This window comes from Sprattus sprattus, assembly GCF_963457725.1.
Source record: "Sprattus sprattus genome assembly, chromosome: 10".
Taxonomy (NCBI): Eukaryota; Metazoa; Chordata; class Actinopteri; order Clupeiformes; family Clupeidae; genus Sprattus; species Sprattus sprattus.
Window position 1 is genome coordinate 16,953,732 of NC_137908.1, and position 22,094 is coordinate 16,975,825.

Sequence of the window (22,094 nt, forward strand, 5' to 3'; positions counted from 1 at the left end):
TCTCGCCGTTTACCTCTCATCTTTGAATAATGTAACTCATAAACACATCGTTTTAAAGCCTGTCGCAGTCATTTAAAGATGTGTCAATAAACAAACTTTTGCGTCATGTGATCTGTCTTTTTCGCCACTGGTACTGAATTGCCAACCTTTGTATTTTGTGTAACACATGTATTCATAAAATCAAGCCTTTCGCCCACTACACTTTCATGTGTCCGGTAAGTTTTTTTCCTTTGTCCTGCTGCAATAAATACGCTAACTTCACTCAAAATAAATCTACAGTTCTGGCGTCAATTTGCTTTGCAACACGCAAAATCTTTAGGGAACCTTAAGGAACCGTAAATCAACCGTAAAACGTAAATCAACCGTAAATCAAAACTTGTCTAAAACAAGTCCCTTGTGTGATCACGTGCTTACGGCTCTGCGTCTAAAACGAGCCTTAAGGCGGCTGCATGCTACAGCGTTGGGGGTTAACGGTTGCGCAAAATTTACTCGGTGCAGTTCATGCTCCCAAAGGTTGCGCGTGTTGTCATGAGCCTGCCATTTGCCTGGCAGATACAAAGCTGTTTCCCTAACAGAAAGTCTGAAGCTTGAAGTTCTTTTCAAACCTTTGCTTGGGTAGCACTGTTAAACTGAGCAGACATGCATACTACATTTGAGTAATCTCATCACGTAACATTCGTTTTCTAAAAACAATCACATAGTATTGCATGTTTAACTGTGGTAGAAAATACGTTAGCTTAATGCTAACGTATATGGAAAATCCTATAGACACCGCGCTAGGTATTAGCATCAAGTAATTCACGTTAATGTTTTTGTATGAGCCTGACATTTGCTCTGCAGATAGATAACAGGTTCCCTAACAGAAAGTCTGAAGCTTGAAGTTCTTTTCAAACCTTTACTTGGGAAGCACTGTAAAACTGAGTAGACATGCAGAATATTTTAGTAACCTCATCTCGTATCATTCGTTGATAGAATGCAGGCTGCGAGGCTCGCGTAAGGGCTTACGTAAAAAATGACGCAAGTCTAGAAAAAGGGGCCGACGCACGCAAGACGTAAGAAGTCGCGCAAGGGTCGCGCAAGGGGCTTGCGCGGCCTCTTGCGCTTGCGCTTACGCTTACGTAAGGAAGCATGAATCAGCCTTAACAAATAAATCAGCCTTGAGCCATAGGCTACTGCTATCCAGAGGGGCGCTGTTGGGATTGGGGGCGTAGACCATAGACATGTATAGATGTCTATACATGTCTATGGCGTAGACCACCAGGAAAAAGGGTTGCATTCCACTCTTCTTTTATAAGCCTTCTTCGCACTGTGATTGTTACTCGAAGGATTGCTTTGGCGAAGTCGAGCCTTCAGAACCACCATATTTCAACCTCGAGGTGTGGGTGAGTAGCTCTTTTCTTCTCATAGTTCTGAGCCCACTTGTGCAATGTAGGTCTAATTGAGGTTGGCATGATGGGAAACCCAAGCTGTGCCAGCCACGCCTATAGCCGTCAGTGTAACTGTAAATGTGCACAGCACAATTGGAACTATATACGTAACTTTGCAATCCTAGCATATTATGGCCCCGTAATTGTTCCATAGGCAGAATCTACTAGATTGTTGCGGCTCTTTTTTCCAGACAAAACGAGACAGATTAGGTTTAATTAATTAAAACGGAAAGGCGGAGATCAGGCTGACAGGCAATGTAAAGTTGCCCCCTAATAAAGAATATAGCCCTAGGCTACATTAAAGTAATCGCTTTAATCGCTTTTCGCGTATTTTTTTGCTTTGATTGACGGTATAGTAGGCTAATATAAAAAATGCATATAAATCCAGTTAATGAATGCACGCAATCATAGCTGTGACAATCACAGGCTACTCCGCTTCCGATGAACTCTTAAACGTTATCGTTTGAATTCTTAGGCTTTTAACTTCAAATAAAGTGAGCTGAGCTTGTTCTGATTCTGTATAGGATTAGTCATGTTACAAATCTGAGACACGACAGCTGCAATATAAGTGGTAGGATATATATAACTTCACCATCCCTGTCCCACTATTTCTTGTTTAGTTTTTGCTGTTTTGTTAATTTAAGTTGAAGAACACAAGCAAAGTTAAATCATTTGAAAAGGTTAAAAACAGATCAAACGGATTGATGAAAATAATCAACCGGACCAATCAAGAGGAATGGAAACAACTACCCTCTTTAAAGTATAGCATGGAGTGGACGGAATCAGAGTGGAAATGATTGCATATTCTGATTGCAGAGTAGCATTGTTAAGTGACCTTTCTATGCAGTTTCACAGTTCCAACTACACGATGGATACAAATGTTAATGTATAAAAGTACTATAGTACAATAAAATATGCAAAAGATATGTTCTCTCTGCCTGATGGGTTTAGCTATTTAATTTAAAATTCTCAAAGAAAATCTATGTATTTCTTCCTTTCAGCTATGTATGCTCAGCCTAACCCCACTGCCCCACCAGTGTATGGGAATGTACCTGGTTACGAGGGTTTCATGGCTGGAGGAACAGGTATGTGCATTAAGGGGGTGTTGTCTGTGCATGCCAGGATGATTGTGTGTTGGTGTCCATTGCTACAGGCAAGGTGTTTAATACGTGAACATAGTTGAAGGAGCAGAGATACGGGTGTGACATTATTATGAGCATTAAAGCTAATAATAACAGAATAATAGACAGAATAATAATATTATGGTGTCATAGCAGTTTTTATTTGTGCTCAGTGTCACCTGAAGTAAGTATTAACTTCACAGTATGAAGACTAATAGATATAAAACATTAAAAAGATGAGGATTGATGAACGCCCTACCAAATGTTGTTTATCCAATTATCCCTGTCACAGGTGATGCCCTTGGCACAGACCATGCAGCTTCAAGGCCCTTTCTCTGTCTCCTTACAATCTAGAGATCTCTAACTTCCTTGGTTATTAGCAAAATCAGTCTCTGTGATCATTATTTGGTCCTATCCTTGAATAAGTAGACTACTTTAACAATTAACAACAACTGTTACATTGTTATAGGGTGATTGCCGTCACATCACTACGGTCTATATTTTTATTCTGGCCGTAGCGATTTCTCAGTGATTATGTGAGCTGTCACCTGTTTTATTTCTGAGTTTGCCTAATTGAGCAGTGTTTGTAATGTGGTTGGGGAAATAGTCTCACTCTAACTGGAAATGTGAAACATTGCGAGGCATTGCCAGACTTCCTTTAACCAGTAAGATCTTTTTCAGACATGGTGACACTTGGTCTACGTTTGCACTTTGTGCTCACTGGGTAACAAAATCTGCTACAGATCTCATAATCTAGTAACATGAAGTGCTTTAGTACAGGGTGTGATTACCAGGGGTGTTTTCCTGAAGTGCTTTTTGTGTAACTGGGACTACCGCTGATAAAAGATAGTTATGCAGAACTAGACCAACAGAGCCTTTCCTATCCTCCACGAAATATAGGCTACTGTGTGGAGTTAAAAAGCAAACAGGATATGATTCATAAATGCCCCACACTTTGCAAATATGCACACCTTGTCTTTAACAATACAAATACAATGTGTTTTGCAAATAATAATGCTTCTTGCAAATCAAGGGCCGTATTCACAAAGAATCTTAGGGCTAAAAGTAGGTCATAAGTGGCGAATTTAGGAGAAACTCCTAAAAATAATGGGCGTGTCAGTCTTAAATGTAGGACTCCTAATTTTTTTTACTAAGAGCAATTCACAAAATATTTTATCCCTAAAAGTAGCACCTAAGTCTAGGACAGCTTAAAACTCCTCATGAGGACTCCTAAGTCACTAAGACCTATTCACAAAAAATCGTAAGATGGCTGCAGCCGACTTGGAATTGATAAAAGACATTGCTTGAACCGTGAAGGTATTAATATTGTCGTAGAATTAGCGCGGGATGCAATGACGCCTTTAAACAACGATGTGTCCCGAAGTGAAATGTTTGGAAACATAAATATAGCCTATTTGGCTTCGCGGAAAACGCAAATGACGACACTGGGAATCAGTCAGCCGTTTAATTCATCAAACTATCAACGCACTGTAGACCCCACATCATCCAACAGTTTATCCAGTTGCCTTTGCCCTTTGGACAATCGCCAATTACACAAGATCAAAGTAAATTCCATGGCGATCGCAGGAATGTCCCGTGAATGTCCACACATTACAATAATTGCCCCATCAAAAGATGAGGACGTTTTCGACTCGTGCATTTCAACGGAGAGCGGTCTGCAGCAGTTTTTTAAGAACTTACCAGCTGGATGCCGCTGGGGTGACAGTGGCTATTGGTCCTGGGACCAGTAGGCTTTCGCTATACGTTTCACGTTCGTTTCGCTTGAAGGGCCGTATGTGCTGATATTTGAAGTGGTCAAGGGCTGGAAATATAATAGCCTAACCGTTTGCTGGGTGCTTTAATTATTACTGCCTTGATTACATGCAATTGCCATATTTTATATTGATCGTTTTTTATTTCTCTTGCAAAGTGTCATTCCCGTTGGATGCACAAACTTGTCATCATGCGTGTGCATTCTGCTAACTGCACTGTCCATAACTATTTAATATGACTTAATGTGAAGCCTAGGTTATTCTCTTATTTTCAGTTGATATAGTGGGATTGTTAGAGGGACGTCACGAATGAGTTTTTAATGAGAGAGCCTGTCAACAACCAATCACCGTCCTCATCCCTTCTAAACTCGTGCATGAGAGTCGACGTCATCCATAGCAACGGTGGTTTTATCTTAAGCTTAGGAGTTGGTATTATCCTTAGTATGAGTAGGTCTCAGAGCCGTTGTGAATCACTTTAAAGAAATTACTCCTACGTAAAAGGTTTTAGCGCGAGTTAGGAGCACTCCTAGTGGTAAGATAAAAGGCTTTGTGAATACGGCCCCAAAGCAGGACAAGTTCCACAAAAGTAAAGAAAGAATGGAAAGAAACAAGCAATCTTTTGCATGTGTGTATACCGATAATCGATGCATAAAATGTGTATAAACTATTTTTTTAAAGGACACAGCAACCACATCATTTTGGGATCATGTAACTTTTGCCACTGTTATTACGCCTTAACAAGTTGCAAATTTAAAAACTTACGAGTTGCAAATGCAAACGCATCAAAACAGCAGTTGGCACTACAGTGGCATCTGTCTTCCATTTATCATGAAAAAAAGCCCCTAGCCTAAGTCCAAACAGGACTTAGGCTCAGGGGCTAAAGAAAACCTTAAGAGAGTCACACAAACCTTAAGAGAGTCACACATACTCAGTCAGGAGTAACTATGACTCTCTTATGGAAATTTCGCAAAAAAAAAGCCCCTGAGCCAGGACTTAGGCTCAGGAGCTAAAAGAAAAACCTTAAGAGAGTCACACTTACTCTGGGACAACCTCACACCTCACCCCCACCAGAGTGCACCTTACCCGGGGACACCCTCCACCCTCCACCCTCCACCAGAGTGCACCTTACCCGGGGACACCCTCCACCCCCACCACACCTCACACCTCACCCCCACCAGAGTGCACCTTCTCCGGGGCTCTCCCTGGCCTGGCACCCCCCCTCCAGGGGACACGCCTCCCTAGGATTAACCAGACTTAAGCACCGGTCCACCCTTAAGCCCATAACCGGCCTTAAACCCCCTCTCTGAGGCTTAAGTCAGTGGCGTGCAGCCTACGGAAATTCTACCCATGGTTAACCAGTTTGGACTTAGAAAAATTTCCAACTTTTTAATTTTTCTACCCATGGTTAACCAGTGTGGACTTAGAAATATTTTCAACTGCTCATGAAATAGCTTAGTAATGGTGGTGGCAGAGCTCGTCTACCGTCTACGGATGGTGGGTCATATGACTAGATTGTTGATAAAGTTGATTGTCATATTATTATTATTATTATTATTTAGGTTTGGTTCTTTACTTTTCTTTATATCTTGATTATCAGGTATTATTGTATGTATTAAGTTGCATAACATTTAGTTAAGGTGTATTGCACAGGTGGCTACACACCTCAGAGATGTAAGTAACTATATTGCTTGTTATTTTGCTCTCATGTTAGCTGTATTGCTATAATGTTAGTTTGCTCTGGGTTTGTTGGCTACAGCACATCCAAACACAGCTATTTCTTCTTAATTGTTTTATTTTTGATATCTAGATGCACAATAATGTATTGTTTCCACACAGTTATGTTTCCTGCCCGTAACTCTTTAAAATGTAAATGCAATATGCCCTTGAGTGTGTGTGAGGTAAATGCATTTCTATGGCCAGAGTGCTTTCAGCCTTTCTGAAATGGCAATAATTAAAATAGCAATAAAATGCAAAGGTTGACTGATTACACAAGTTCTCTCTTTAAAATATGAATTCTCTGCCTTTTATTTAACTTAGATAGGTGGTGTAAGGCTTATTGTATTTGTAATTAGAACAACCTGTTCAGATTTTCAATTTGTTATACTATCTAAACTAGTTTCTTTTAAATCATACCATAACACAATTTGACTATCAACATTGCTTAGCAACTGAATTGAAAGAAATTTTAGACAAGTTAGCTAACTTGTTTTTTTCCAATGCCATTAATGTCCTGGCACACCGTGCACATGTTCTCTCCTAAATCTGCTGCAAAATATTTTTTTCCCAATGTGTTTGGGGCAAATTCTGGACTGAAAACAATGGAAGGAGTCTCACAAACACATTGGAGATCACTGAGGTTCCCATAGGAATGAATGGACTTCTAGTTGCCATGCAAACGTACACAGAGCTATGTGGAGCTAAATTTCAATTTACAGAGCTCCCTGTCAGTATTGGCCAGTGATGGTTTGTTTACACATGCAAATGTTTTCAGTCAGAGAAGTATACTGTATGTCGCCACGACTATATCCAAAATCCACGCCTCTTTGGAAGGTTTAAGCCAACTTGCCGTTAAGTGAAATGAAGGAAGTTTCTTTGTTTCTGATGCAGCAATCTTTATTCCAGTAAAGTGCAGTGACGAAGCAACATACTCTGGATTCAGCGGTGTAGGACTGAACCACAAGCATCTACAATTCTAGTCATATATAGCCTACTGCTTTAAGACCCCTCCTAGGCTTCTAATGTAAATGAGCTAGGCTTATAATGCAAACAGGTCTGGCAACCTTTTGTTGTTCTATATGTAAATCTGGGGCCGTATTCACAAAGAATCTTAGGGCTAAAAGTAGCTCATAAGTGGCGAATTTAGGAGAAACTCCTAAAAATAATGGGCGTGTCAGTCTTAAATGTAGGACTCCTATTTTTTTTTACTAAGAGCAATTCACAAAATATTTTATCCCTAAAAGTAGCACCTAAGTCTAGGACAGCTTAAAACTCCTTATGAGGACTCCTAAGTCACTAAGACCTATTCACAAAAAGTCTTAAAATGGCTGAAGCCAGACGCAACGTATTGGAGACAATGAACGACTCTGAATTGTTGAGAAGATATCGCTTAAACCGTGAAGGAATCAACATTTTACTAGAATTAGTGCGGGATGCCATCACGTCTCCAACTAATCGAAACAACCCAATCAGTCCGGAAGTTAAACGTTTGATAACATTAAGATTTTTGGCTACGGGGAAAATGCAACTTTGCAACGAAGACGACTACAGAATATCGCAATCATCAGTAAGCCGATTCATTCATCAAACAATCACCGCACTCTGTAGACCACACATTGTTCAACAGTTTATCCGGTTCCCTTTGGACATTCGCCTACTTCAAAGGATCAAGGTCAATTTCATGGCGATTGCAGGAATGCCCTGTGTCGTGGGTGCCATCGATGGAACACACATTAAAATAATTAGGACGTCTTTGTAATAATAAGGACGTCTTTGTAATCCTCAAAAAGGTACATTCAATTAATACACAGATAGTGTTTGATCAAAATTTCACAATCATAGATATTGTTGCGAAGTGGCCTGGATCTACTCTACGATTCGCGCATTTTAATGGACAGCGGTCTGCGCCAGGTTTTTGAGCGGCACCATGTACCTGCTGGATGCCACTTGTTGGGTGACAGTGGCCATCCATGCAAGACATGGCTTTTGACACCCTTCCTCAATCCACAACCGGGAGCACAGTTGAACTACAACATGCAAGTATACGCATGAGGCCTATTTTGGTGACACAATACCTGTAGTCCACTCCGCAATCTCCATCCTACATTGTGACTGGAGCGCATACCACCGCTTCTCGCAGTCATCGACAGAGCGACACACGGCAGGGAATGAAGCATTTATGTTAACACATGTGTCCTCCCATGCCTCACGCTTCTTTTTTGTGGTCACCCCACAGCCAAATTTAGCTTTTATAACTCCATTCCTCTCCAGCACACTCTGGGCCAACATGGACAGTTGGTCCTGGGACCAGTTCGACTTTCTCTAACGTCTCGCCCTCGTTTCGTCCATTATGACAGGAGGACTTAAAGGGCCGTATGGACTGATATTTGAAGTGTTTAAGGGCTGGAAATATGCCGATTACCTAATAGTTTGCAGGGAGCTTTAATTATTACTTCCTTGATTTCATGCAATTTCCGTGTTTTTTTCGGCAATTTCTCTTTCTCTAACGTGCAAAGCGTCATTCTCGTTGGATGCACAAACTTGTCATCATGCGTGTGCATTCTGCTAAGTGCACTATCCATAACTATTAAATATGACTTCATTTGAAGCCTAGGTTATTCTCTTATTTTCTGTTGATTTAGTGGGATCGTTAGGGGGATGTTAGGACTGAGTTTTGAATGAGAGCGCCTGTCAGCAACCAATCACCGTACGCACCGCTTCTAAACTCGTGCATGAGAATGGATGTCATCCATAGCAACAGAGTTTTTATCTTAAGCTTAGGAGTTGGTATTATCCTTAGTATGAGTAGGTCTCAGAACCGTTGTGAATCACTTTTAAGAAATTACTCCTACGTAAAAGGTTTTAGCGCGAGTTAGGAGCACTCCTAGTGGTAAGATAAAAGGCTTTGTGAATACGGCCCCTGGTTTCTCTGTCTGAGATGGTTCTCAATGGCCTCCCCCATTCCCATACTATGATTAATTGCAGTCACTCACACTTCAGTTTGCTTCCTGACCCCAGGTGTCTGAGAAAATCCGGTGTGGGGACCTTTCCTTTGTAACCATGATAAGATAACCATTTTGGGTGTTCTGCTGGCCAACTTGTGGTGGTCACAGCAGCTGCTTGATCATGAATCTTGATGTTAGACTAGAGACCTTTCAGAGTCCAAAGGCTGAAAAACTGAGAAAGATCCTACTAAGACTGAGCTCCTCAAACTGATGCTTTATTGTGCATCCATACAGAAAATATAACTATGAAGAGTAAAGCGCTTCATTTGGATTGTAGACTCACTGTTTGGCTATTGTAGGCTTTACTATTAACCTGGGCGAACTAGCTTACATTATAGAAATGTAGCTTGCATTGTAGTTAGTACACAATGTTTAGCTATTTATGAGATATAGCTTTACTTATTGTGGAAAATTCCTATGATGCAAGGATTACATTCCACATTTCAATCATAAAGATCAGAACTGTTTCTGACTAATGTAAAAATACGACAAATTAACTTTCTTCTCTCATCGTACGAATCACCATCTATACTAAGCTATTTCATTAGCTGACTGGAAGACAGATGACCGAGTAGCGCCGCGTCCTGTTTTGGTGTGTTTTCATTTGCAAATTGCACAAGCGTAATAACAGTGCCAAAAGTCAAGTGATCCAAAAATGACATGGTTGTATGGTGCAAATTGTTTTTAATGTAATGTAAAACCGATCATACAGATATGCAGAATGTTGTTTCTCTATTTCCATTCTACCTGTCCTGCATTTGTTTGCAAGTAGCATTTTTATTTCAAAGCAAAATTTTTTTATATAGATGTGTCTTGTATGGTGTGCATATTTGCAAATCATGCTGGTAATTGTAAACCAGGTTTATTTTGTTTGTGACATTATGGCAGCTTTCTAACTCCAAAACATTCTCTGGCCAATTTGCCACGTAGTATAACGGACCCACTCAGATGCTTTTCATTAATTTAAAGACCGTAGATAAAGTAATAGGTACTACCTGTGGATCTTAACCTGTTGTGGGCTATTGTTTTACTTGGCAGGTGGATTTGTTCCTCCTCCTGCTCCTCTTCATCCATTGCCGACACCAGATACTCAGCCATCACAGGTTGACTGGAAGTAAGATTAATTTACTGATTATGGTCCTGCTCACCTTTGTTTTATTTTGTACATTTGTTCTACACAATGTCTGTGCTTTCCAACCTGTCCAAAACAATTTTTAATATGTCTGTTGACAATTACAGGGGATGCACTCAGCGTTGCTTTGGTATTCATATGAGTGTAGTTATATTACTTAAATAAAATGTATGTCCAAGGTATTGTCACATACGTAGATACTTAAACTTGTTTGAAAACTCTGTGCACAACATTAATATCTATACTAATAGCAGCAGTTAGGAGTTTTGGTCAAAAACTAGCAATCTAAATACTGAAAGGCCTACAAACACCAACAGCAGCACAGTTGGCACTGATGAAAGGCTTGCTATTATGTCTTTTGGTGATATAGTGGCAATGTCGTACTGTTCAAATCAATTCCATTCCAATCTCAATGTAGACACTGGAAACACGTATTTAAACCAGGTGTAAATGTAATCAAGTTAAAATCATGGGCAAGGACACAGGTGCATTACAGTGCCACCATGTGGAAACAGTAAGATAGCGCCTCCAATGCCTAAAAATTCATGAAATTTGCCACAGACATCAGATGTGAGTGCATTGTTTGATGATGAAATGTCACAGCTTGGGAATCGCTGGAGGTGTGAGGTTCTGTTGTGTCCATATTATGAAGATGATACCAGAACTAGTTGTTTATAGAGACATGCTTCGAAAAGTGGCTTATTGTTGCATACTGTTTCTTTAATGTCTTTTATATGAACACCCAAGCCAATGTGTTGTTTAAACATGATTTGGGAAAGGTGGTTGATGTTTGAGCTCAACAGCCAATCAAATTGCACCCTTCCATTCTGTGCTCTTGCAAACAACGCTTTGACTGTCTGGAATTGTTTATGGCTTGGTACAACCACAATATTTATTTTCCATTTACAGAGCCAGGAGTATGTATGAACACCAGATGTTTTTTGAGAGCACACACTGAACAGACAGCTAGAGGACTGTGAGAAGCAATTAGCTGAATTGAAAAAAAAGTGTATCGAATTGGAATCAAAGACTTCTCCTCTTGTGTACTTACTGTGCTTACTTGCTTGACCTGGCTAACGACAGTTTTATGTTTAAGCATCCCCTCCATCTCTGAGGATGCAGCACAGACAGCCTTTCTGGAGTATGCCAGCAGCAACTGCTGTTATAGTAAAGCCCCTGCTCAAGATGGAGTCATAACCAACATGGAGTCATTCAACACTTATCGGGTACGTGGACATCATCTGTACAGTGCTTCGCTACTTGACTCACTATTCACTGCTAGCTTAAAAACCAAAATGTTGTATTATCATTGTATTAAAGTGTATGTAGTAGAAGAGAAAAAAACAGAGTGACTGGTACGGATATCTGTGGCGATAAGATTTGCACTATTGGAACGGAATTCTGTGGTGATAAGTTTGGCACTTTTGCTATTGATCAGTGTCAATAGTGGCTTAATAATCTGCACCCCCTAGTGAAGTATTGATAGAATCTAATGAGGGGGGGTTGATAGCATGAAGGTGGCTATCTGGGGGGGAAAGGGTTCAGATTTTCCAGATTGAGGGTTTCAGTTATTTTTCACTGTAGCAGAGGGATAGCAACAGACACATCTTAGAGATATAATATGTCTATGGTCTACACAGAGACGACATACAGATGCATTTGAACAGGATCGCATGCGGGGTCTCTCAACCAAGCGCCGTACTAGGTTTCACCACAGCAGATCAGGCAACTGTTTTTTGACCCCTTCTGACAAAGGCCATGTTCCCTAATGCTTCGGAATGGAAATAGGTTAAACCATACTGAAAGAAAATTCATCTGTGGTAAAAGGAAATATTGGCACAGAAAAACATTGTAGACCAGTCATTTTCAAACTATTGGTATGGAGGTTGCGTAGAATAAAGTTCTGGAATGGCATAATTAGACACATTAGTTTAATAAATATGAAAAGGTGTTCAAGAGATGATTGGAGTTAGCTGCTGAGGTTTGATGGTATACTCCCTCAACTCTGCTGTTGTGCCCTCTCATGTAGTATCGACTGGAGACCTTCACTGAAGCCAGAATCACTGAATGGAAGACTGAACCATTTACAGGTACATTGTGATCTCCCTCAATCATGTTCTGTCATTTAATGAGAGAGAGAGAGAGAGAGAGAGAGAGAGAGAGAGAGAGAAAGAGAGAGAGAAGCATAAACATAAACAGGAAATGAAAGAAAGCCTTCTTTCGTCCTGCTATTGGAATGTGTTTATAAAATGTGTGACTATTTTCTCTCTCTCTCTGTCTCGCTCTCCCTCTCTTATATTCTTGACTGCCATGACCAGACCAAGTTGTGGATTTCGGCCTACAAACAGCCCCAACTCCCTGGGCTATTCAGGTGCAGACGCCCGCCCTGTTTAAGGACCACGAGGAGAACATCAAAGTGCCCAATACCTCCTCTGTGAAGGTACTCTATGACGATCCGTTCAATCTCTATGTGAAGCTCAATCTGTTAGTTAAAATATTTTCAGCCTCATCAATCTTTTCAATCTTATGAATTCTTTATAATGCACTTGTTTTTAAACCTGATCAATGAAATTGCTCCTTTGGGCCTTGTGCCGTAGAACAGACTGGGGCAGTGCCTCTGATTCTGTGCTCTATGTTGTATGTATGAGATCATACACTAATGGAATACATCTGTAACTTCCTCAGGACTGCCATATTTGCAAAGAGACAGGACAAACCCGGTGTGACGTGTGCACTGGCTCTGGCAAGGTATGTCCAGTTTGGTTTGATAATTGGTAGTCTGTGATAACAACAAATAGATGTCAGTTGTCAAATTAATTTGTTGCAGACAATAGTACAGTTTGCTGCACTTTTTTGATTACTGTAACTGCATTTGTTTGATTACCCTTAAAGCAGCAGTAAGGGATTTTAGTCTGAAACTACAATCCAACTACCTAAAAGGCATTCATAAACCCTACAAACACCAGCCCGGTTGGCACTGATAAAAGTTTGCTAATGTGCTAACTGATTGCCTGTAAAAGCATACATCGAAAAGTGGCAAATGTCTGTATAATGTTGCTTTTACATACAACGCATGAAGTGCATCTTGCTTAAGCATAATCTCACTTTCCTTCAGAAAAGCTGCTCTGCATGCGATGGCAGTGGGAAAAGATTTCAGGAGACATGTGACAGCTGCGACGGATCGGGAAAAGAAAAGTAAGATACCCTCTCTCCTTACACTAACACAAACAAGCACACACACAGAGACATTAATTCTCATTCACATACTTACTGTACATACACACACACACACTAACCACACACACACACAAACATTCTATCAGTCAAAGAGTTCCATTTTGAGTTAAAAATGGGATGTGATGTTGGCATGGCGGCCTTGGGTGAATCTGCATCTTCTTTCCTCCATTCCATAGCTGTACTGAGTGCCATGGGAACGGACTACAGCAATGTACGACCTGCGAGGGGAGGAAGCAGCTGCTGATGTTTATCAACCTCAAGATTACATGGTGAGTCAGTCACTATCAAGTTTGTGCTTAAGTTTAAGGCACTTTTACCATACTATACCAAATACCAAAGCTAAAATTGCATTACAAATTGCATGGTTGTAGCAAATAAATTAGCATGGCAAGTGCTGTAGAGTGATTCTTTAAACACTTCTTAAAGTTTTTAAACAATAAGTATCACAACAGTTACCATTAATCTAGTCCCAAATCCCAATCAATGCGTACCTTCAGGAGCATGTAAGGGAGGGGTGTCATTTGATTGGCTGTTGAGACTAAGGTGCTATGCACACGAAGTCTAGGGCCTCCGAATCGGATTTACTTTTCACACCAATCGAATCTTTTAATTTCGTAAATACGGAGGCTGGCAACGAGAGATTTGCGTAAACACGGAGGCAGCAGATTGTGGTGAACCGACTGTAGTACATACCCCACGCCTGTGGGTGGCGCTTTAGCGCTTTATTTACACAACTGAAAAAACGTGAAAAACCTAGAAGAAGAGACTCAAAAGCACAAGGTAAAGGAAGCAGCAAACGAATAAACACATTACACAAGACATTCAAGCTCCAATTAACAACATTACATTGTGATGGTTAATAAAATCAGTGGTTAGACTAAAGGATATGCGAAAATGAATAATTTTTTCTATTGATAATAAAGAGTTTGGAACAGTACAACATGACATGTCTGTCATCCCATTTCCCATGATGCTTCGCTCCATCCATTTTACATACATTTATGAATAAAAAAGCAAATTAAATCGCTGGCCAATTTATATTTGTGGTCATGTAAGTTATGTTACGTCTGAATAAGAAGAATTAGATAAAGATAGGAGGCTAGTCAAAAATCAGAAGACTGGGTTAATGTTAGTGAATTCGAGGCCCACCACGAGTGAGATTTTGAGGGAGAACAAGTTGTATATATAGTGGTTGGAAATCGCGAAAAGATCACATGGGTCAATGACATCATCAGGTTGCGTGAAACCGTGCAGACGAACACCAGCCCCCGTACCGATTCAAATCTACTCACTTTCTACCCCGGACTGCGATCGTTGCGGAAACAAGGTGCGGATAGAGAGTGTTCGTATGTATGATAGGGCTATCGGTATTATGAACAGATCGGATGCAAACAAACTAGACTTCGTGTGCACGACGTCTTAGTATCAGTAACCTTTCACCAAAATCACAAACTTTAACTTTAAGTGATGCTAACAACTGGTCTTTTCTCTGCGCCTTCTAGGACGAACAACCTGGAGGATTACGTGGCTCAGCAGTCTAGTGGCATTGAGATTGAGAATCTAGCCTCAGTAACTGGAAATAGGCTCTTTCATGATGCCCAATACATGGTAGGAAAAGGCCTAGTAAAATAGTATGATTGTTTTTTTCTCCAGGGAGAATTTAGTTGTGTGAAATAGCAACAGAAATAGCAGAATGAACCTTATGTTTTGTAAAGAACTTGTGTTTTCCAGGAAGAAATCTGTCTTGTAAAACATTTGTATAAAATAATTAACCTTTCTATGTGTTTTGGTAAGGTCTGTAGTTGAGCATAGTCATTCGCTTTAAATGAGACTGGAATTCGACTTAACACAATGTATCCAATGCAGGTATACCCAGTGTATGGCTTCCCCGATCCAAATCTATCTCAGGCATCAGACAGACTGGTCAAGGAACACCAAAGCAAATTCTCCCAGTCTGGACGCATTCACCAGCAGGTACGCCCCTTTCCCTTTCATATAAACGCACACACACACTAACACACACGCAAACCCCCCCTCACACACACACACACACACACACACACACACACACACACACACACACACACACACACACACACACACAGGGCCGCTGACAGGTTTGGCTGGGCCCGGGACAAAATTATCTCAATGGCCCCCCCCCCCCCCCAAAAAAATACAACCACAGAATTCCCTTGTGCAGCTCCCAAACACATGACGTCGGGATGACAAGCCCATTTATTACGGATAAACCAAAAGGATTATTTACAACTTAATTGGATAGGCTATGGATATGGACTGAGTGAAGTTATGGCTTTCAGAATCATACCACAATAAAACTCACGCTATTGTATTCACTTAGTGCTCATTAACTGCACATTTCATCGACCATTTTTCACTTGACAAAGGGGAATCATGTCAAGGGAACTTTAATGTATCGCCAGACCCGCGTGTAGGTCCGCTGAACTTCCAGAGAATGTTTGGGGAACAAGGCGGAGCCCAGGCTCGGACTGGGAACGATTTTCGGCCCTGGCATTTTGGGCACAATTAAAAACCAAACGGCCTACCTTGACGCTGTCTTGATCGCGGGCTTCTTGCAAGTTGCAATTATTCCACATTAATCCACACGGTTTAACATACCCGGACAGCCCTGCTAGCAAGCAATGGATTATGTTTGCATTGCTAATTCACATTAGAATCCGTTGTAGGGTAAAATAGAGAGAATCCGTTGTAGGGTAAAATGAGAGTTGGTTACATGCCAGGCCCGTGATTCCGCATCAAGCTTGCGAAAAAACATGAACATTGTCTCTTGGAGGCTGGTTTGTGGTCAAAGCACTCTCTATCTAACCACTCGTTCAGGTGTTTTCTTGAGTTTGTACAGCCAACTACTGCACACGTTAGCTCTATAATCCCATCATGCACCGCAACATATTTTTGCAAAATATTCGAACATAAATTCGCCAAATATAAGAACATCGTAGTTTAGTTTAAAGAAAGCATTTTCATGACAAGGAAGCGCTATATATACTGGATGCACCTTCCAAACAATTTGTCGTTAGGGTCTTTCTTGGTCTCTAGTTATCCGTATTGTCAGGTCAGTAAGGCGGTCGTATAATAAATAATGGGGCCGGTATGATTGAAGGATGGCCGGCCCTCGCACGCCGAAATGTGGACCGGCCCACAATAATTAATCCCAACTTCATGGGGGTCCAGTTATGGGCCCCCCCCATTCCAGGGCCAGTCCAGGGCCCGGGACAACGTACCCGTTTGTCCCCCCCTGTCGGCGGGCCTGCACACACACACACACGCAAACCCCCCCTCACACACACACACACACACACACACAAATGTAAATTACTGAGCATGTGCTTTCAGGTAGTGACTCAAGTTTTTGTTTGACTGTTTGATTTTTTATCTAAAATGAACACACACTAACAAAGCTGTTTTCTTCCTTTCAGCAACACAAAATTGAATTAATTCCTATTACCAAAGTGTCCTACAAATGGAAAGGCGACTCCCACCTTTACTATGTCTTTGGGAATGAATCCAAAGTCAGTGCTGACTACCCAGCAACGTGCTGCTGTGTTGTAATGTAGTTGATGTGCCTACAATGTGGTAAATGCTACTACAAAAAGTATTCGCTTTTTAAGGAATGTTCTGAAACTTTATGCAATTGTTGATAGTACTGCTGTCCAGATATAAGTGCTTAGAAGACTGTAGAAGAATACTTTCTTCTGAAAAGATGCAATGCAAGGTTTGGTGCCACACTGTCATGATTTTTAGATGTATCCATTTTAGCAGATTATTGTATCCAAAGCCACTAGCATTATAAAAATATGTTCTTCAGTATTGTGCTCTCAGTGGGTCAAACCATAATGTCGTCAAGGTTTAGAATTTTTACGGAATTCAAATAAAGATGCAAATGGCAAGTCCACTCACTGTGAATCAGGGTCTTTCAACCACTAATCCTAGCTGTGTTTTGTGACTTTGTCTGAGGAATATATGTATAACCTGTAGTTAATATAGCGATTGAATGTCATTGTGAGTTTCATACTGTCTACTATGTTATATTGAAGATTTGTTACAAGTTACCGTTTCACAGGAAATACTTTTACCTCAAAGTCTTTAAGTGCCATAGTCTGTGATGTGATGTTGCCTTAATTCAGCATTCAGCAAGAAAAGTTCAGTTTTCTTCAGCTGATTTACCTGCTTCGGAACTCGTAAATTCAGGACCCTGGTCAGACACGCTTTTCGGCTTGCTTATCTCAGACAAATTCAGAACTTAAAGTCATGAGACACAGCAATACAGAAATACTAATTCAGTCAATAGCTTTCTTATTCATTATGAATCAGTTACTTTTGTCCAATAATGTAGTAATCAATATGTAATCACTTTTATATTCATCGTCTAGTAATAAATAGCTTTCCACTTTACACCAGTATATATAGCTTTAACCAATAGCTTTACAGTTTATAACCCAATAGTGTTACGTTTTTACAAGCTCAATATGGGGAAATGGTTGATTTTTGCACAATATTCAGTTTATCTCTTTGCTCATTGTTACATACTATTCTGCAACTTTAAACTTTGATTCTAGAGTTATTAAACATACTTTAAAATAATCAAAACAAGTTTCAGTTGTGTTTTACACTTTAATCTCTTTTTTAAAATGTACATAGCTGCAGGCATGTTAGGACTGATGCTTATACATTTAGACAGCATTCCTTTTTAACACCACATTGGTCATTCTTGAGCAAAATGTCAAATTTAACAAAGTGAATTGAAAATATCGACTAAATCTGTTGAATAGCCTAATGGATACTTAGTGAGAAGAATTGAACTGTTGTTATGATAGAATAGGTCAAAAGAAGTCAAAGATTTTTAATTGTGTTGCTCTGGAGGATCTATTGCCTTACATGCCTGCCTAAAAACATTGTTCGATCCAGAACACACTCATTATTACTGTAACTCACAAACTTGCTTAATGGCATGAAAGAATGATTCAATAAAAATGTATTAAAGGGATGCCTGATTTTCACTTCTCAACAACTACTTGTGACTGGTAGCATGTACTGCTTCTAGGCAAAAACCTCAAGTGACAATTATAATGATGTGTGCTATGTTATTATAATTTTTCAGCTTCTTCATTCAAAGTGTCTGCACCATTTCAGAATTGAGGTTGAGTCAGCTGAGAAAATATATGTTTAACCCTATATGCCTCCTCAGACCATAGAGAAATATGTGAATGTATTGCAACATGCCTTTTAAAACAGTATATTGGGGTAATTTCATGCCAACCCACCATGTGCATTTCCAGTCACATAATAGATTGTCAGGTTTTTTCTGCCCCTTTCTTCTTGAAAATCCATGTGAGGCATTAAATGGTCACAAGATGCAATGGTTGATTATATTGTTTTGCATGTGCATGCTGAAATGTGCATAGGGTTATACATTCCTGTCCTTAACTTAAGACTCTCAGTACTCAGTACTCAGGTTCAGTACTCTTTCTCCAGCTATTTGGGGGTTTGTTTGCCTGCCTTTTCCAGGATGATCATGTATTCTCTTTACAAACACAGAGTTTTCTTGTTTTAAGTGATAAACCTGTGTCTATATTGCTCACTGCCTGCCTGTACATATTTCCTCATTCTACTTGTGTATTTGAAACCGGCCTTTTGTAGTATGCTTTGCTACACAAAAAGTCAGCATTCATTTCCATCACGTGGTTTAGTGGTACCCAAAATGAAGGTCGAGCGACGATTAAATAAAGGGTGAACGTCCTATTTTCTTTGTTTCGCGTTTCGCAGAGTCTGATGGCCTACCACAGGGGTTTTCAACCGGTGGTCCGCGGCGGTATTGCAGGGGGTCCGCGATTGGGTCCGCTTTGATATTTCAACACATTTCCAGATTACTCTTGAATATGTCTAAAATAATATAAAGGTGAATCACGCTGACAGAATGTAGCCTTGCACCTATCCAGTCAGCCTGTGCTAAGTTCTGGATAAGTTGCCAGACCGAATTTCCAGAGCTTGCTGCAAAAGCAATGAGGTGTATTTTGCAAACTTTCAAACTACCTGTGTGAGAGCATTTTTTTTTTTGAAGAATAAGTATAGGGCAAGATAATTATATGAGACTGTCGCTCCCTACCATTTCGCCACGAATAGACAGGCTGTGTGGACTTCACCATGCCCAGATATTACACTGACACGTCTCCCCTCTCCCCACACATGCACGAACGAACGCACACACGCGAGCGCGCAGGCACATCAGTGGGCCGCGGATTACTTTCTAGTCAGAATGGTGGTCCCTGGGACAAAACCAGTTGAAAACCCCTGGCCTACCAGAATCTGAAATCTGATGTGTGTCAGCAGGCCCTCTTTGTGAGTTCAAGTTCGAGCAGTCAGACCACCTCTAAATGGACGCAGCTCAGTCAGATCACACAACGTGCCAGTGTAAAAATGTGATTTCGGCGTGAGGATGGAGAGGCCAGGGAGAAAGGAAAGTTGAAAAGAACAGATAACAGATGGAATTAATACAGTTGTGAAAGGTTGTGAAAGGACAGTTGTGAAAGGTTAGCTCAATTATTTCAAAGCAATGTTAAATTGAATGTAATTATAAAGTTAACCATCATTAGTTTGCAGTTAGGTGCTATAAATGATCATTTTACTCTGTGGCCAATGTGTGTAGTCATGCTAGTATAGAGCAACCTTGAATTTGAACTTCATAGGCTAATAAGTATGGAAAGCCAAAAATGACATAATTAAAAATAAATACATATGTAAAAATGTGAGTCATAAATAAATAAAATGACTAAAAATGCACCAAAGAAAAGCATTAGAAAAAATATATCATGCAGTTATGTGAATGGAAATGGAAAATGAGTCCTTTTTATTTACTGTTACATTTATTTACGCTTACATTTATTCCCAAATACATTTCTTCCTCCTTTCATTTTTCTATTTATTTACACATTTTTTACCGTACTATTTCCCGTACCGTATTTATTTCTTCTCGCGCCTTTTTACATTTCTTTCTCCTACATTTACATTTCTGGCTGCATTTATTTCTGGCTGCATTTATTTCCGTATTCATTCTTGTCTCAGTATGCAAATGAGGTGGGCTATCATTGGCCAGCGCACCGTCTCTCTCATTGGTCGAGCTGCTTACCCCACTCTCCCCTAGCTCTGTATTCTTATAACCAAAGCTATGCAAGCTAACCAGCTAACTCACGTTAGTCACCTTCACACACACTGATCATACCCAAGCTGTCAACCTTAACGTATGAGGTTTATCGTTTTGCTTGCCATGGTTCAGTTTGTTTAGCTAACGGAAGCTAAGCAGTGCACAGTTAGTTTAGCTAACGGAAGCTAACCAAGTTAAACAGTGCACCGTTAGTTTAGCTAACAGAAGCTAAGCAAGTTAACCACAACCAGTGCACATCAGCAGTTGAGATCCTTGTCCGCTCTCGTCAGCTCGGTTACAACCGAGGACGTGATAGCTTTTGCAGAGCTTTGTCAACACAATATTCCCCCTTATGACAAGTGAGAAAAAAATCGCTGGATTTGTCACCCAAACCCATGAAATCAGGCCACACATAACGTGAGGATTGTAATAACTCTAATGCAATGTGTGCAGCTCTTTAACTTTCTCAAAAAGTTGATAGATAGTCTCTTTATTGATCCCTCGTGGAAATGAACTGTCGTGCATCTACAATGAAAGTACTATACACCAAAGCTATAAAATGAGACGTTTACGTCCCCTATTTTGTTGCTACATCCCACTGCACAACAGGTAGCGGGCATCTTCGTTTGAGTATGGCGTATTGTAGCGAGCGAGCAGGGTAAGAAATCTGGAGTCAAGGTCTCAGCCGCATAGACATCCTATTACGCTCAGCCATCTCTGCGAAGCCTCGAAGCTCCCTCGCCACCATACTCCAAGTGATCGGTGGATTCATTAAAAAAAAATTGTGATTCAAATAGCATCAAAATAGCTTTCAATCTCTTCCGATCTCTCCATACAGCTTCTCAGTTCTCACCAACACTTAGGCCAGAGGCCTAGCGAGACCAATGAGCGACACGGTGCGCTGGCCAATGATAGCCCACCTCATTTGCATACTGAGACAAGAATGAATACGGAAATAAATGCAGCCAGAAATAAATGCAGCCAGAAATGTAAATGTAGGAGAAAGAAATGTAAAAAGGCGCGAGAAGAAATAAATACGGTACGGGAAATAGTACGGTAAAAAATGTGTAAATAAATAGAAAAATAAAAGGAGGAAGAAATGTATTTGGGAATAAATGTAAGCGTAAATAAATGTAACAGTAAATAAAAAGGACTCATTTTCCATTTCCATTCACATAACTGCATGATATATTTTTTCTAATGCTTTTCTTTGGTGCATTTTTAGTCATTTTATTTATTTATGACTCACATTTTTACATATGTATTTATTTTTAATTATGTCATTTTTGGCTTTCCATAAATAAGGAACCTTACAACAAATCTTTCCAACAATAACAACAGATACAGTAAAGAAATGACCAACACAACATGCGCCCTTCCAGTAGGTTTGAGTTTGTGTGTGTGTGTGTGTTTTTTTTAACATGTGTGTGCACGCGATTATCGATGTTACATTCACTTTCGATAAATGTGTAGTAACGCTCGGAGAGTAGCCTACACTGACCTAAAA

The 22,094-nt window shown here is 40.2% G+C and overlaps 1 protein-coding gene across 1 annotated transcript; it reads left to right on the forward strand.

Moving 5' to 3' along the window:
* Nucleotides 1–1,369: 1,369 nt before the first annotated feature.
* On the forward strand, nt 1,370–17,336 carry LOC308371074 (protein SSUH2 homolog). Its single transcript, XM_080845863.1, has 12 exons — nt 1,370–1,382; nt 2,429–2,512; nt 10,080–10,155; nt 11,270–11,399; nt 12,203–12,263; nt 12,492–12,613; nt 12,859–12,921; nt 13,289–13,368; nt 13,587–13,679; nt 14,913–15,018; nt 15,277–15,384; nt 16,866–17,336. The coding sequence occupies exons 2-12, from the start codon at nt 2,431–2,433 to the stop codon at nt 17,001–17,003; spliced, it is 1,059 nt and encodes a 352-aa protein (XP_080701989.1). The 5' UTR covers nt 1,370–1,382; nt 2,429–2,430; the 3' UTR covers nt 17,004–17,336.
* Nucleotides 17,337–22,094: the final 4,758 nt, after the last annotated feature.

What these genes read in the sequence shown, in the direction of transcription:
- LOC308371074 (XM_080845863.1), top strand. Translation starts at nt 2,431, where the DNA reads ATGTATGCTCAGCCTAACCCCACTGCCCCACCAGTGTATGGGAATGTA. An exon ending in TTTCATGGCTGGAGGAACAG is followed by an intron (nt 2,513 to 10,079) that starts GTATGTGCATTA and finishes TTTACTTGGCAG; the next exon opens with GTGGATTTGTTCCTCCTCCT. An exon ending in GAAGACTGAACCATTTACAG is followed by an intron (nt 12,264 to 12,491) that starts GTACATTGTGAT and finishes TGCCATGACCAG; the next exon opens with ACCAAGTTGTGGATTTCGGC.